The 17031-nt window shown below is 39.8% G+C and overlaps 2 protein-coding genes across 3 annotated transcripts; one reads left to right on the top strand and one right to left on the bottom strand.

Moving 5' to 3' along the window:
* Nucleotides 1-1492: 1492 nt before the first annotated feature.
* On the top strand, nt 1493-3556 carry agr2 (anterior gradient 2). Its single transcript, XM_080863748.1, has 8 exons — nt 1493-1610; nt 1889-2013; nt 2102-2165; nt 2253-2305; nt 2483-2559; nt 2715-2778; nt 3115-3198; nt 3309-3556. The coding sequence occupies exons 2-8, from the start codon at nt 1902-1904 to the stop codon at nt 3356-3358; spliced, it is 504 nt and encodes a 167-aa protein (XP_080719874.1). The 5' UTR covers nt 1493-1610; nt 1889-1901; the 3' UTR covers nt 3359-3556.
* A 2104-nt stretch (nt 3557-5660) lies between these two features.
* tspan13b (tetraspanin 13b) lies at nt 5661-16608 on the bottom strand. Of its 2 annotated transcripts, XM_080862469.1 has the most exons (7): nt 16585-16608; nt 15149-15348; nt 13272-13439; nt 10918-10998; nt 9873-9986; nt 8738-8848; nt 5661-6369 (listed from the first exon to the last, which is right to left on the bottom strand). In XM_080862469.1, exons 2-7 carry the CDS (start codon nt 15209-15211, stop codon nt 6295-6297), a joined length of 612 nt encoding a protein of 203 aa, XP_080718595.1. In that variant the 5' UTR covers nt 15212-15348; nt 16585-16608; the 3' UTR covers nt 5661-6294. The 2 variants fall into 2 exon arrangements, with proteins under 2 accessions (XP_080718595.1, XP_080718596.1); XM_080862470.1 differs by lacking the exons at nt 10918-10998; nt 13272-13439 and having other exon boundaries at nt 16585-16605.
* Nucleotides 16609-17031: the final 423 nt, after the last annotated feature.

Here is a 17031-nt window from a genome sequence, read left to right as displayed (position 1 = left end):
GTGCACCAGCAACAAGAGACACCAGGGAAAACAGGGAAAACGTCAATTTCCTTTTCTTAATCACACCAAAAGTTGATGTACGTTACTAATAAAATCTGTTTGGTCAGTTCCTGCGTCATCTGTTGTTTTACCCCATTACAAAACAAATAAATAACTAAGTGTGTACGTGTACATGTTATCGTGCAATGATTACAATTGTCAGTGCAGCGGGTCAGGGGGTCCTGATTGAATAAAGAGCACATCCTGGTAGAAGAGGATCTTCACAAACCTGGAAACCCGTGAACTGTGTCTATTAATGACTTATGAATGTCATTAGCTTAGATAGAAACCATTTGTTTTAAGCTACACAAAAGCTGCTTGGATAAAAAGTTCCTGTGAGTGGAAAAGTTTTAGTATTCAGTATTTTGACAAAAAACCAAATATGTCTGTTACTGGAATATACAAATGCAAATTCAAATGTTCTCATATTATCTCATATCATATTATGATATGTTAGTGCCCATAAAGAAAAATGTTGCTCAACTCAAATGAATGTATTACTCTACTTCCTGGAACTGAGCAGAGGAGAGCAAGTGTGTGTGGACTGTTAGAAACTGCAGGCAGATCTGTGGTGAAAGGGCTGATTCAATCAGAGAGGTAGAATGGCTGGAGCCTGAACAAAGCTGCTATTGACAGCAGCTAGGTGACCATGAGACCCCCGCTGCAGTGCACAGGCGACGGCTGAGATGAAAACCAGGCAGGATACAAACCTCTGTGCATCGTGAATTAGTTCTCGTCTGCTAACAAGTCCTAGTTTTGAAAAACTAAAGGCTCAGGTCATCATTTTGTTCATGCAAAGCATCATTCATGCTCTGCATGACTATAACAGCAGTGTACTTTGCAGCAAAGAGGATATCAAGTTGCTGCTTTGTGCTCTGAACCAATCACATGCAGACCAATCATCATTCAGTCTCTGATCGCTTTCCTACGTTTAATGCTGACTTGGCCATGGATCGAAGCCAAACAGCCCAACTCATCCTGATCACACCTGTGCAAAATGTGCATCACACTAATTATTGCTGTAGGAAACACTCAATTCAGTTTTTATTTAAATGCACCAAATTACGCCTTTATATTGTAAGGTAAAGACCCCACAACGATAACACAAACCGTGATTTGACAATAACTGAATACTCATATATTCTAGAAAATTCAGATATTGCTTACTGACAAATATGGCTACATGAATATCTTTTTTAATCTTAATTTGTAAATGGTTTCTCTTATTCCTTTCCAAATTATGATTTAATATTATTTAAAAAGGTGCTGCTCCATCAAGTTCTCTTCTGGTTGACAAGGGTGTGTTGAGTCCCAGCATAAAATGTTTAAATCATGATCTTGCAACAGGATGTCTTTGTTCATACACACGGAAAATGCAAATGATCCACTTTCACTATGCAGTTGGTTGGCAAACAAACTTTTGCGTCACTCTGGCATTCCTGCACAGAGAAGTGGGGGAGGGAAGAAGGTGGGCTCTCAGCCAACAGGTACTTAAATACAGGACAGGTGAAGCTAGAGACAGTGCAAGTCCACGATCTGCCCACATTTTCTACCTGACTATTCGGGAACAGGTAAGCTAAAGAACTTGTCGCCATAGCTTTGTACCTTTTTGTGTGTGAATACTCTACTATGTCAAATAATTGCATGTCATACAAAAGTATCTGGATTTCTGTTAAAATAGTCTTCTCTATAAAAGTGTCTCTTCAGTTTTGCTTCCCTTTCTGTTACTGCAAGTTTTAACAGCTCATGTGCTGATCGAAGTGTGAATGCAGTTACTTTAGCAAACAGGCTGATGCTTCAAGTCTAAAACTGGTATGCATTTCTAGCTGGTTTGTGTTTGCTGTTTCAGGAAAACTCTAAAGATGGTTAAATCAGCGCTGTCTGTGCTCTTGGTCCTGGTAGCCATTTCCTCTACCTTTGCTGCAAAATATATCCCCAAGAGTGGGAAGAGGGTCCCACAGACTCTGTCCAGAGGTATTTGAGTCATTTCATTCACGCATCAAGCCCAGTATTACTGAGGTAAAGGACGCACTTATCTCTAATGGTGTCTTTGTCTGTGCAGGATGGGGCGATCAGCTGATATGGGCTCAGACTTATGAGGAGGGTCTTTACTGGTCCAGGTCAAAGTAAGACATAGTTTCAAAATAAAAGTCCAAACTTTGACTTAACTCTAAAATTTGCTGAAGCTTATGATGGGCTGGTTGGTATTTTAGGAACAAGCCCCTGTTGGTCATCTTTCACCTTGAAGACTGCCCACACAGCCAGGGTGAGTAGCTGCTCGTGTTTCACTTATTAAGTTACTCACTGTGTTTGTTCGAGCGAGAAGTCTGTTCTGTTTGAAGACTGAGTGTGTGTTTGTTCATATGTGATGTCACCTTGGTCATCCTGGTGCTCTTCTCTACACACCCGAGTTATAAAACTTAAAGTCAATTTTCTCCCACAGCGCTGAAGAAAGTCTTCTCCGAGGATAACGAGGTCCAAAAAGTCCTTGATGAGGACTTCATCGTCCTTAATCTGGTGGTAGGTTATAACACCTGACAAAATGAAGTATTTTAAAGTCTTTCAGTCTCTATTACATTTTAAGGCACACTTAACATTATTACATTTTGTGGTTCAGCACTGGCGCGTAGGTTTACGGTGCCTGTAAAAAAACTGTTCTTTTGCTTCTCCTACAGTATGAAACCACAGACAAACATCTGTCCCCTGATGGCCAGTATGTTCCCAGGCTCCTTTTTGTTGGTAAGAGCTTGAGATTAGGACATATCTTTTATATAGACTGGTAACTACTATTACATCTATCAGTGTGTTTTATTGCACTGAATCCTTTTAATGTTTCTCAAGGAAATGACATTAACTATAATTAGCTGTATTGTATATCAGTTACAACCATGTCTCCAAAATATTGGTGCTGTGGAAAATCCTCGCCCATCCTAACCTGTTGTGTAAATGAATATACTTCAGAGACAACAAATCAAATGTTAAAAATCTGATATTTTATAGTGAAATGTTATGAAATTATAGTTTGATGCACACAACTGGCGTTTTTTCACTTACCCAGCACCAATTTCTCCACAGACCCCTCAATGACAGTGAGGGCTGACATCACTGGTCGCTACGCCAACCGCATGTATGCCTATGAACCAAGTGACATCAAACTCTGTAAGTGCTGCAGCCCATACTTGCTGTGACGCGTACTCCTCACGATGCAGTTTTTGTCTGCTTGCATCCATTTACACTGTGTAATTAAACATTTCCTGTCTCTTCCTCAGTGGTTGGCAACATGCAGAAAGCTAAGAAGCTTCTGAAGTCTGAGCTGTGAGCACCAGGAAGACACACTGATGCTGATCCACAGCTGCTTTCTCCACAGTTTACATATGAGAAACAACGCACTGGAAAAATTCTTCTTTTCACCTTCACTTGAAATGTTTTCTCCCTGATTTCCTTCCTAATGCTTGTTATTATTACTGTACGACAGGAATATTGAGTAAATAAATGAAGCTGTTCTCACTGACAGATACTCTGCCTTCTTATTTGCCAGACTGTGTGGAATCAAATCTTTATGTTTAATCAATGATAATAATCATACTAACAACAAAATAATGAAATGACTGTTAACTTCAGTGCCTGCATCAGGTCTCCACTCATCCAGCTGTTAAATGTTTAACTTTTAAAGGCTGTGTGGGAGGGCTAGAAAAAAGCAGTTTTTACTGCATTCGGCCTGTATTGACCATAATGACCACTTTGTTATATGTATCTATCTCAAAAGGCCAAAAGGTGTTTATTTGTGCGGTCATTTTTCTCTTACACCACTATAGGAGGTTTTTTACAATGTGATGGAAGTGCAGACTTTCACCTTTAATTATAGTAGATCAATAAAAGCGTGGCATTAAAAGTTTAATAGTTACAGACATTTTTGCCCACAATTTTCCCAGCATTTAGTTTGCACACTAACCAGAGTTTAGCGTGTTCAAGTTTATGACAGTGCAATCAGAAAAACACAAAATACAAATATGTACTTCTAGAGACGTGTCAGGAGACAGACTCTTGTCTCTGAAAAGAACACGCAAAGTTCACTTATGAACAACTGATAAGATTGTTGAATCAGACCAAAGTGGTAATATCTGACCATAACACCCAGCACAGAGGCAGCCGTGGCCAAGGAGGCAGAGCACGTCTGCTAACCACAAGCTTGGTAGTATAAACCCCGCCTCCTCCAACCTGCATATCAAACTTTCCTCTGGCAGGATACTGAAGCTAAATGCATCAGTTGGAGTCTGTGAGTGTTAGGTTAAGCACTTGTGAACTGGAAAGTGCTGGTGCTTTCAATCAGTGGATTTGGGGTCAGTTAATGTTTCTGTCACAACTCTGATTCAGTGATGTGCTGGTGACAATCAGCATGCAGAGACTGGCATGATTTGCCTACTCTGTTTGATAACAAGAAATAATCATATAATGACGCCTGATCTGCAATCTGTCAGCACGATGTCTGTCAGTCAGACAGTTTCAGGTAAGGAATCGACTCAAGAAGACTGTGTATGCAGTAAAGTTGAATTCTGGGTGGGCGGGTCCACACTGCCAGCACTGAAAGCTTTTTTGTGTTGCTGGGTAACCCAGTCTCAAGTCTTTTCAATTACAAAGAACCGGCTATGTTAGGAACCTGCAGATGTTTTGCATATTTGAAAGTAAGTGTGTGTATGTGTGTGCGCTGCGTACGGCTCAACAGAGTCAATCAGGCTTATCATGTTTTTTGTTAAGTCTGATTTTGTTCCTTCCTGACCTCTTATAGGAGGAAGCTGACTCAGAGGGTTACCCCCCCATAACAAAAAACAAACAAAAAACACTCCCAGGCCCTGAGGAGGTGCCACTTTTTTTAGGGATTTAATGACTCGTGGGCTTGGTTAAGTTGAAGGAGCAAACCATGCCACTCCTAATTTAACTAGACCCAGACAGGCAAAGGAGGAATTAGAGTCATTTAATATTCTGATCAGGTTGTGGTTGGTGCTCGGACAAAGAATTAATATGTCAGTCAATGAATGAATGAAAGAAGCAAAACAATTGCTATGAAGCTATGTTTGTACGTTTGTTTGACCAGGTGAGTTTGTTGTAGAGTTACAGACTATATAGGAGATAAATATGTCTCCTAGCAGGCAGATGTGAGGTATGTATTCAAATATGAAAAGAATCTATTAGTTTGAATGTAAGTGCTGAAACAGACTATATTTATGACAATTTAAAAATCATGTTTATAATGCCTACAACATGAATAAATGTAAAATAATTGTCCCTGTAAAATGAAAGTTAAAGTTAGCCATGATTCCCTGTGATTGTCCTAGTTTGGACTGCACATACTGTCAAATGCAGCTTCATCAGTTCATCATCTGATGTGGGCGGAAAAGGTGGGCGGAGAGAGATTGAAGCCCCCCCCCCCCCGGGTTTCTCTTGTCATCACAACAAGAAAGGGTAAGAGAAGAGCTTAGAGAAGGTCTTCAGTGCTATAACAGAGCTTTTCCATTTTTTGCTAATAGTAAATCAAAAGACAAGTTTAATCAATATGTTAAATGAAAATATCTTTTCTAATGTCTACATTTCATACATTTTATGTATCAGACACAGAAAGCATGTGATGAAGACACTGATTCTTTTTATTAGATTAGTATCATAGTGTGGTTTCCAGTACAAAGGCTCAGAGGAACTGCTTACAGATAGTTGCAGTTTTTTATACAGTAGCCCACATTTTAATGGACAGAGTCATGCAAAAGGGCAAATCCACAGCAAACAGAGAAAAACTCATAGGCACACACTTACTTTCAAATATGCAAAACATCTGCAGGTTACAAACAAAGCCGCTCGTCACACATTCACATTTCTACACATGGTAAAACATCAGAATCTGTAATGTCAGTGTGCAGAGAAGTGGGTGATATTATTGCTTCCAGTGGAATCGACTGTTTTTATAAAAGAAACAAAATGACAAAAAAGTGTTCAGAGTTAACTCTCAGCCAGGGTGTGTAAATACTTCTGGATTATATAGCAGATCAGCATTCCTTCTTTTTATTTCACAGTGTACTAACTGTATCTGTATTTTGCAGGAATGTCATGCTGAAGGCAGCATGTTCGCCGCTCCTCACACATAACTTGAAAACGAAACACATCAGGTTTACTGCAGTGATCAGTCAAAATGCACAAGTCAGAACGTCCATAGAGGTCGTTTGGGGATGAGGTGATTGGATGTTGGTCAGTGGAGCTTTGGCTGTCTCACAGGAAAGCACTAGGGTTGGCTCGTGGGTCCTTCTGGTTCCTGTAGCAATATGTGAGCCACACTCCCAAGATCTGACACAAACACACAGCACTAAGTTAAAAGTTTCCTTATGTCAGTCAATACTATGTAATGAATTGTTTCAAACACACTACGTCATGAGAATTATTTTAAATCCACAATTATTTATGTAGAAATGTTGCCATGTTTTCTGGACAAACTCACTGAAGGAGGTCTGAGTCAAAGTTGGTCTGACAATCGAAATGCTGTCAGGCTTCCATCCATGTGACCTTATTCATTAATTATTAGCGTGAATGCTGATTACACAGTATTGTTAGCCTAATCTTTATTATTATATTTTATTATTATTTTATATTCTGTACATTTTTTGTACTCTACTTCAACACCGTTCTTCATCTTAGAAAAAACATTAACCAAGTCATTATTTTGTCATTTCAATTATTTTCTTATTTGTTCAAATGTTTTAAATACTTTCCCGTCACTAATGTACAAACAGCTGTTTTCCCTTCCATGCTGAAAATGAATCCTCTGTCTTTGTTGGTCCAAACAAGGGAAACAGTGAAGCCCATATTAAAAGTTTGCTATGTAATGATATCACCTGCGAAAAAGCCTCCTCCATGTTCCTCTTTTACAAACAAATCCTTCTGAATTCCCTTTTCTGTCTAATGACTCATTAGTAGTTAACAGAGCTGACTGTTTGTCAGCCTGGCTACAGTGAACAGAAACCTGGGGTTGTTCTTATTTCCTTTAATCACTGATTGAAGAAAATAAGCTTTATAGAGAGCTCTTTTAAAATAGAGCAACAAACTATTTCTCGAGGCTAAATGATGATCTTCTAAAGTAGCGACACGCCATTTCCTCTCCAGCTTACGAGTCATCTGCTTTAAGGTCTGGGTTTGAGAGTTTTACACTAACGAGTTGTACGCAGTGAGGTTGGGCGATACGTAAAAATCTTCCAACCGATAATCATCAGTCCAATAACCGACGATATCTTTGCGCAGGTGCAGAATTTCTGATGGGTGGAGCAATGCAATCATGCACGGACTGATTTGCACATTTAGAATTTATAAGTTTTGTTTGAGGGAATATTTTACCTTCTTTTCTTGTTTGTTTCAGTAGCTACTTTTGGATTTTTTTCAAATGTATTTATTTGAGATGCGCTAAATTACAAAGAACACTTAACTTTACGATGGAGATTTTTTTAATGTTCACTGGAAGAGACATTTTGATTTTTAACGTAGTTTTTGTTTGAGCTTGCATTTATTGTTTGGGTGAGTGTGTGCGACGGATAAACACTGGAACAGCTTGTAAACACGGTTATAGTGGAAAAAGAAGCCACTTTCTCTTTGTTTCCCATTTAAATCAAATGGTTTTATTTTTTCTGAACATGGGCTTCTGCCTTGCTTTCTGTTATGAGTTTGAATAAATGAATCGCTACATTTGGGCGCACTCTGAGGTCGGTGCATTTGCTCACAGCTGGAAGACGGTGCCGTCAAAACAGCCCAATTATTTTTCCATTGGCTGCTTCTCTTAGCTTCAGTCAACATTATTAGCAAACTTACTCGTGGGCAATTAAATGAATAAATCGCTCTTGTAAAAACGATTGGTGAAAGGCTCAGCCTACGTCGATAGTCGATATATTCGTCCAGTCGCCCAACCTTAAAGATAGGAATCACCATACAGAAAAATATGACTATTGTGGAAAAGATTCAATCACAGAAAATGAAATATGAAGCTGAAAGAAGATGACAGACTGAAACACTTAGTAAAATGTAACTAAAACAGGATCTTATTGATATACTAGAGAAAGTCCAGAAGTGGAAGCCCAAATGACATTTTCTACAACAGACTAACTTTTAATATAATTTGAGTTTCTGGTTTGTATTCCATACAAGTTGGTGGTGGTACCATGGGGCACATGTAGGCAGCCTGCTGTAGGCACTGTTACCGGTCTGAAATATCAGCACGCTCTCATACCAACATACCGACGCCATGTGACAAATCGGCGGTATGTTACGCGTTGGGAGGTATGAGAGCCGTTTGGAATTAATCTATACATATAAATGTGTTTTATGTTCTGATCATGAATCACTTTGGAAAACACCATCTGATAGGGCCAACGTTAGGGTTAAGGTTAGGGTTAAGGTAATGGTTAAGGTTAGGGTTAAGGTAATGGTTAAGGTAATGGTTAAGGTTAGGGTTAAGGTTAGGGTTAAGGTAATGGTTAAGGTTAGGGTTGGAATGGACGGCTGGAGCTTCTGCTCTGAGCGTGTGTTATTGCCACGACCGGCATTCTATTGGATTCAATTGAGATTCCGAAGCGTCTCATAAGGACGCGGAATGGTACCTTTCATCTTGGGACGTGACAAATCGTCGGTATGTTACTGAAACACAGGGCATGTCTGGGCTGTAATGGCTCACCTCAGTGAAGCTGAAAAAGAGGCCAATTCCTCCTACAAATCGGAGAATATCTCCAGCATGTTCCTTAATCTGGTCTGCACAAGGCGAACAGAAGCTGTTGGGGAAACAAGCCTGCAAGAGACACAGCACATGTTTAAAAATCGCACCAATGCTTCTGACAGTAGAGTCATTATTTCAAATTAACTTTACTGCTGTTACTTTTCAAACAAGACCAAGGGAGCTCACTCTCAACCAGTGATGGGAATAACGGCGTTACAAGTAACGGCGTTGCTAACGGCGTTACTTTTTTCAGTAATGAGTAATCTAACTAATTACTATTCCTATCATTACAACGCCGTTACCGTTACTAACAAGAAAATGTGGTGCGCTCGCGTTACCATTTTTCAACAAACAGATGATTGAAGCTGTGTTCAGGTTACCGCTTGCACGGAAGTAGCTGTAAGTAATCTGGGCGCTACAGCTTTAAGCAGCTACGCGCTCCCGTGGACGGTACAACACCTGGAGCTAATGGGGCAAAACAATCGCATTATCCACAACTGTTCCTTGGCTCTTGGACAACTTTGATAATTCTTTTCACTCCTCTGTCTGAAACCTTGCAAGGAGCAAGGTTGTGGTCGTTGTCAGTTTATCATAAAACGATGTTCTTTCCACTTCTGGATTATGGTCCCAATGGTGCTCACTGGGATCTTCAGTAATATTCCTCTGAGCCAGTGCCAGCAACATTTTTGCAACAATAAAGTTCCAAGGGTCTTGTGAGAGCTCACTGGTTTTACCCATCATGTTTTTTGAGACCCCTTTAAATCGACCATCAGCTGGGCCTGAACCCTATTTGCACCTCCCTTTCTTCATTTTTTCAACAAAGTTTTTTATTATCACACATAATGTAATCACACAATTTATGTGTCTATGGTTTGATTTCATTGCATGTGTGAAGTGGGTGGGTTGTTATCAACACATGGTGAGAATTTCTTTCAACCTAAACTTTAGAAATATATTTACTTGAAAATTTGTGATGTGTTCAATTTTATTGTACATTAAAAAAACAGAACCATCATCAGCCTCTTCGCACATACTGAGATATGTGACATGTAACGGGGAACAGGAAACACTTGGAAAAGACTGGATCCAAACTCACAGCATCACACATGCTGTTAGGGTCGACGTGTTTGAAGCCACAGCAGTTGAGGCTCTTCTCCACATCTCTCTGGGTGCTCTCAGAGTTGTTCCAGCCCACCTCCAGCAGGTGATCCTTGAGCACAGTGTTAGAAGGAACATGAAGCATTACATCTGTCATCATCTGTCAGTATTTTCACATTAAGAGGTTCTGCTTAAATGACTTAATGAGCACATAGTCTGTGCAGCCTGACAAGCTTAGAGTTTTAATCACAGAAGCCACACTGGTTCACTTTTATATTTAAGCTTTTATTTTTTTTATTTATCAGTAATAATCCTTATAGTATCTCCACTTATATTAAAATGTAGTGGCCAAAAAATGTCATGCTGAAACAAAACTTCCAGAGAAAAAAGATACGACCTTCATTTAAGCTGTGCGTTAGCTACTTTTGGAGAGGCAGGTTTTAGGTAAAATCTACTTTCACTTTTTATGTGTTATTTACTGATAATATCTATAAAATATGATTCCCATTGAAGTAATATTATTAGTGTTTACTAACCACAATTTACACTTATTTAAATTTCTTTTATATAATATAATTTGATTTCTTCCTCCTATTACACACACTTTCTTTCTTTTTTGGACGCGTTCCCATTCAAACGAATAGGCGAAAATTCTGTAGGTTTTTTAGGAATTTTGCAAAAACTGTGCAACAAATTGCTACCAAACGTCACAGCACTCTATTCCCAAACAAGCTGCACAAAACGATATATCATATGTGGGGTTTTCACAAAGCTGCAAGGAGAGTTTTGTCTCAAACTATCAGGTGGAAGAACGAGACGGTACTGTCTGACACTGCTGCCTGCTTGTTCAAGGCCTCCACCTTCCCTGCATCCACCTGTATGGATGTTTGCTCAACAGCTCTGATGAAACTTTTTAAAATGTGAGTTGTCTAACTGTACTGGATATAAAGTCAAGTAATAACAAATTAATGTGCAACAGAGAGCAAGCTGCATAGTTATCATTTGTGCTGCTCGGCACTCTGTGGAGAAACCAAAGCTCGTACCTGTTGCTCTCTGTTGACAGCCAGACAAGCGCTGGAAACAGAAAACTGTACAATAAATACCATGAACAGGATGATCATGTACTGAGCTTCACTGTCAAAGAACAACAACAGTGGACACATTGCAGACATTGGACATGCATAATACTGCTGATAGTCAGTGTTACTGAAGCACTACATAAGCAGTTGGAAGAGCTCATTTATAGAAACATATCTGCTAATAGTAAGAAAATAGAGTCTGTGTGCAAGGTTGTCTGTGAAATACAGTCCAGCTCGGTATCTTCTTCCACATAAATACATTAATATGTAATGAATTTTCCAAAACAGTAATGTTAAGACAGCATATTGTAGGAGATAAACAACAGTGTGCTGGTCAGAAACAGGACAAAGATGCTCGGCACCAACAAAGACAGCTCTAAACATTTTAACTGTAAATGTTCTTTTCTTTTATTCTGGGAAGTTCTGGTCACTTAGCAACTAATTAAACATCTGAATCTAAATATTACAGAATTATTTTTAGATTTTTTAAATTAGCACAAATTCAATGATACCACAAAACAACGACCACAGAAGACAAACCAACAATATTATTATACACAGTTTCTATTTTGTCGTTGTTTCTTTATGCACCCCACCAACATGCCCCCGACCAGGTTCTGCTGGAGGTCTCCTGTCACCAAGAGCTTGGTTAAACGGGATTGTTTGATTGTTGGGGTCCTCCCTTTATTGTAGGTCTTTAAAAGGGCTGGGCCATATTATACCGTTCACGGTAATACCGGTATAATGTTAGGCAACGATAGGAAAATGAAATATCGCGATAGAATGGGAGTAAAACGCGCATGCGCAGTGCCTTTGTTTTCATACGCACATGGCCGATTGTTGAGTGAAACAGATGAACCAGAATTGGTTTGTAAAAATGGTGCAACTTCAGTGATGTGGAACTGGTTTGGTGTTTGTCCGTCAGATACACGACAAAGCACATTTTTTTGCAGAACATGCAAGCGGCCGTTGTTATTGTCGTATTTGTCGGACTAAGATGCCCTTAAATCTGGGAGTAATCTGGGTCCCAAACTCCGTATTCTTCAGGTCAAACAACACTGCAGCATCACTTAGAGTTAAAAACTGTCTAAATTCTTTCATCTTTAATAAAACGATCAGCATTGCTGCTTTACCAGGTGTAACTATGAAGTTTAACTTCCAGGCATCCATGAAAACTAAAGTTATTACATTTAACGGAGTTAGACGTTAGCAGGAAGCTAGCGGAAGTTAGCTCGCTAGTTTCGCTAGTTACCTAAGCATGATATTGCATGTTCTGACTGAGAGATTTCTGAAAAAAATCAAACGTACAGTTCTGCTATCACTTCCAACATAAATGAAGACAGGAAACTAAACAGCAGTGACGTTTGTAGGGTTACTGAAGTTGGGCTAGCTGGTATATAATGATGTGCTACGTGATCGCTAGCGACACAGCTATGTTAGCATAACATAAACAGTGAAGCTGGAGGACGAACACTAACACTTTTCCACTTATAAAAGTTAACGTTAAGGTTCTTCATGGTTAGAGACAAATGCAATCGCATGGCAGGATGCTGTAAACGGACCAAACTTCAGTCAGGAGAACAACTGAGATAATCCATCCACAATACGAGGTTAGTCATTAATATACTGCAACAACATGGGAATAGAGCAGCTGCCAGAGAATTCAACATTAATGAACCAATGGTACAGAAGTGGAGGAAGCAAGAAGAATGAGTTTAATAAAGTTTGATTTATCTGACTGCTTTGTTTCGCTTAATGTGCCTTATAATCCCGTGCACCTTATGGTCCGAAAAATACGTACTGCACACTGCAGTTTAATGTTGCAAAGCACCTCTTTTTAACTTCAGTGGATATTATACATGGTTATGCTCAGGATATGTCAGCCCATTTCTACTGGAAATGCCTTTTGGTTAAACTTTCAGCAAGGAATTTGCATTTGCACTGTTACATTTTTATAAAGCTTTAATGTACATAAAAACCAGCTTCTTGTTTAAGTGAAAATAAATGGAAGGTTGTCTTTTTGCACTAGTAATGTTGTGGAGTTGTATTTTGTCTCGCATCAATTATATCGTCGGTTATATCGTTATCGCAAATTTTCAAATATATATCGTGATAAATATTTTTGGCCATATCGCCCTGCTCTAGTCTTTACCTTACATTATCTTCAAGCATCTTGAGATGACTGTTGCCGTGAACTGGCACTACTGGAACTATATATGTAGAAAAAGGATTGAATTTGTATTACTGAATGACATTTTATATAAGTTGTGAATGAAAGTACAGAAAGAACAGTCATAGGATGAGTTTGTGAAGGATACAAAGAAGAGCAGGACTTGGTGATGCTTCATTGCCCCAATGAGGCCAGCCAGAGCCACAAAGAAGAGAAAGACACCCACACCAATGATGCCTCCCACCACCTGGAAACTGGAGACCAGACCAAACCACTTTCCCCATGCTGCGATGCCAATCATCAGGAGACTGACCATCTGCAGGACAGACATACTGGCTGAGTGTGGAAATGACACTTTGTGCAAAAAGTTAAACATCATTTTTTATTCTATCAGCTGGCCAGGGCTGTTCTGTAAGGAGTTTGCATGTTCTCCCCATGTCTACATGGTTTCTTTACATGCTTCCTCCCACAGTCCAAAAACATGCAGTTACACAGGTTTGGTTAATTGCTGATTCTAAATTGCCCATAGATGTGAATGTGAGGTTGAATGGTGTTAGCTCTGCTACAGACTGGCAATCTGGGTGCACCCTGCACTATGGCAGCTGTGATAGGTCTTATTTGGATAAGTGGATTGAATATAGCTACTTCCACATCTGCTAAATTGAACATGTGAAATCAACTGCAGCAGGCAGCTTAAAAAACAAAAATCAGCCATATAAGTATCCACACTATCACACGTGGGTTAATTATTGAAATTCTGCTTTAGGTTATAAGAGAACTTTATTGTATTGTCCAGCATGTGCTGTCTGCATTGACTTTGACCACAAACAATCTGAGTGGCTCATGAACCAGCAGCCAAGGAATCTTTGTCTGAAGTGGTGACACACGGTGTCAGCAGTGTAGCATAAATCAAGTTCAGAATAGTTTAAATGTGCGTCTTCCTTCATCACATGCACATGGTAACTAATTTTAAAAAGTAAAAATATTCAGTCAGTAGCATAGAACGATTTATGTGGATGAGGAAAAATATCAATCCTTGATGTGATTGTGTGAGCAAATCCAGTAGCATTGTTATGTTTTAGGGACATTTTGCTGGGATGACTTGACTTGTCATCGTACAAGAAGTTAGGGGGCTAGAATCAGCATATTATTATAAAATTATAAAACTGATTTTTCTCTGATAGAGTGATTGGAACAGATACTTCTTTGTCACAAAAAACATTCACAAATTTTGCGCTGCTGGATGGCTTTAAGCACTAGTTGTGGGAATGGATACATGTTGCTTCTTTATTACTTTAAAAAAAGAGTGATAATAAGAGCATTTTCGTCTTCTTTTTTAAATGTGAGCTGAACTGCATGTGCATATCTTATCCTCTCGACTTTTACATGATAAGCAACAATTTTGTACTACACTTACATAAAGAGAGATTAAACAAGAAGCAAAGGCCAACATGTCAGACTGATACGATGATATAATACGAAAGTTGCAGTGTCAGATACGGCAGATTACCTCACTGTGAAATCATTAGTACCTCCTGCACCCTTACAGAACCAAGGGTGCTATGGAGCGCCTTCTTTAAAGGACTGCAAGGCTCCAGGTCCAGTGTGTAGCTAAGCGTCAGATACACACCTTAATCCAAAGCAGACATGATAAGAGCTATCAAAGCCTGCAGGAAAGGCTTCCACAGTAAGGGCGACCTCTAAAGTGACAACCCCCCGCCCCAAAAAACAAGCGCACAGTTAAAGGTGGAAACTGTAGATCCTCCCATTTTAAAAGGAAAATCGGGCGCTTTTCTAAACTCCTCGTCTCTTATTCGGTTCATCCGATGGATGGAGCGGCCACCTGATCCTACCTACCACAGTGAATAATTGATTAGAGCAGCGTCTGACCTCATCAGTGGATTTTGTAAAAGTGGACGTGTCCTACACTCCATTTACACACTCTGAGGGTGATAAAATGCTATCTGTATTGATGAACACGGCACTTTAATTATCCATATGGTAAGCTGTGATGTGGATACTCACAACATAGAGGATGTTGAGCGCACACAGGGAGTGCTTGGAGCAGGTAAATCCAGCGCAGCCCATGTTCACCAGCAAATAAACACAATAAATCCTTGAAACTGATGTTTACATAAATATCTCGACACAAGAAATAAAACCCGGACAAAGACCCACTGAGCTACTTATTCCGCTAGTCCGCAGCAATAGATGATCGGTCCAACCTGCGAGGAAAAAAAGAGGCTTACAACCAACACCTGAGTGCAGAGGAAGTCACATATCGACCCTTCAAAATAAAGTCACATAAACACCGACCGTGAGATAGATAGACATCGGTATTTTGAGGGAAATTGGGATGCAGCCTACAATCTAACTTCTTCTTCACCACAGCGGATCATCTACCTTCATCTGAAAATGTCCCCAGCATCCTCCTCCGTCACACCAACCCTCTGCATCTTCTCCTTCACTACATCCACCAATCATCTCTGTGGTTCTCCTCTTTGCCTCCTGCCTTCAGTGTTACACCATGACATATATTTGCACACATATTTGTGTCCTTTTGTATTATATTTATACCTGTATCTCTATATGTATCTATACCTATATTTATCTTAATATTTATCTATCTATGCCTCTGTTTCAACACGTTTGTTGTATGCATGCTCTGGTATTAATAAAGTCTCTTTGATTCTCTGATTCAGATTTTCTTCAGTGCACATTCATCAGGTCCTTAAAGTACTCCTTCCATCTTCTCAACACAGTCTTCACTTCACAGTTGGTACAGTTCAATCTGTCTTAACCTGCTGCACCCTTTACAACTCGAGCTCTCTCCCTAACCAATGGGGAGCCAAATCCTTATCTCTTTTCTCAGTGTCCAGCCTCACCTACAAAACACTGTAAACCTTTGATGGACGCCTGAAGTATCTTCATCTGGGGTATAAACATCATGTAACAACGTCTCTAGTTACAATCAGTTGTGTGTTAATCGTATAATAAGGATGCACGTGGTCTGTTAATTCCAGGCTGAAATGCCATGCTTTTATTATGAAGGATTAAAATTCCAGTTTGCGTGTAGTCTTATGTTTTTTTTAAAAACTTGACTCCTAGTCCACATGTGACTCAGTAAGGGACGGGGGGCAGGATATCCGATCCACCGATTGGCTAAAGAGAAGTCCTGCAATTTCCTCTCAAAATATTCCAGAAAGATTGTTGTCAGGAGCCATTTAGCTTCATAATTCACCAACGACGCTTCGCTTGAAAACAGCACAAGCGTTGCTGGGTCACACTGAGCCGTCAAATGCACGCACGCCAAACACACACAGCGTTCCGGCAGGACAACAACGGGAGAAAGTGAAAATACATACGAGTAATGCCAGTAACAAGATCATCTGCTGACCGGCGAGCAGCAGCTGACAAACTGTCCTATTAGATATTATAAGACTAAAGTCAGATCTCATCACCTCAGAATGTAACACTCGCAGACACATGATACGTGGTTCTAGTCGTTCCGCACTTCTTCTGCGCAGGTGGCCCGAGCAGCCACTCAGCGATCATAAACTTATATGACTATCAGATGGCGCTGCAGGACCAGTCAAACTCAAATGACTCGCTGAAAACCTCACCGGGCAAGTACATCGTGATAGCGCCGGTGTCGTGCCAAAAAGTGATCGTCTGCTCGGATTTAAACTGCTATACATAACTTGTTGGTCTATAATATGTGAAACATATGTCAAATGTGTCCCTCGTGAATGAAAAAGTCATCGTGAGCCACAAACAACATCCCTGTAACAGCGTAGAAGCCGTCGGTTTTGGGGAGTGACTTTTATATGTCCTCTATTTATGCAGTTAAAAAAGCTTGATGACATTAAAAATGTGTTTTTTAGAGTAATCTGGCCAAGAAGACAGCA

This window comes from Rhamphochromis sp. 'chilingali', assembly GCF_963969265.1.
Source record: "Rhamphochromis sp. 'chilingali' genome assembly, chromosome: 17".
Taxonomy (NCBI): domain Eukaryota; kingdom Metazoa; phylum Chordata; class Actinopteri; order Cichliformes; family Cichlidae; genus Rhamphochromis; species Rhamphochromis sp. 'chilingali'.
This window is presented reverse-complemented; position numbering and strand designations above follow the sequence as displayed.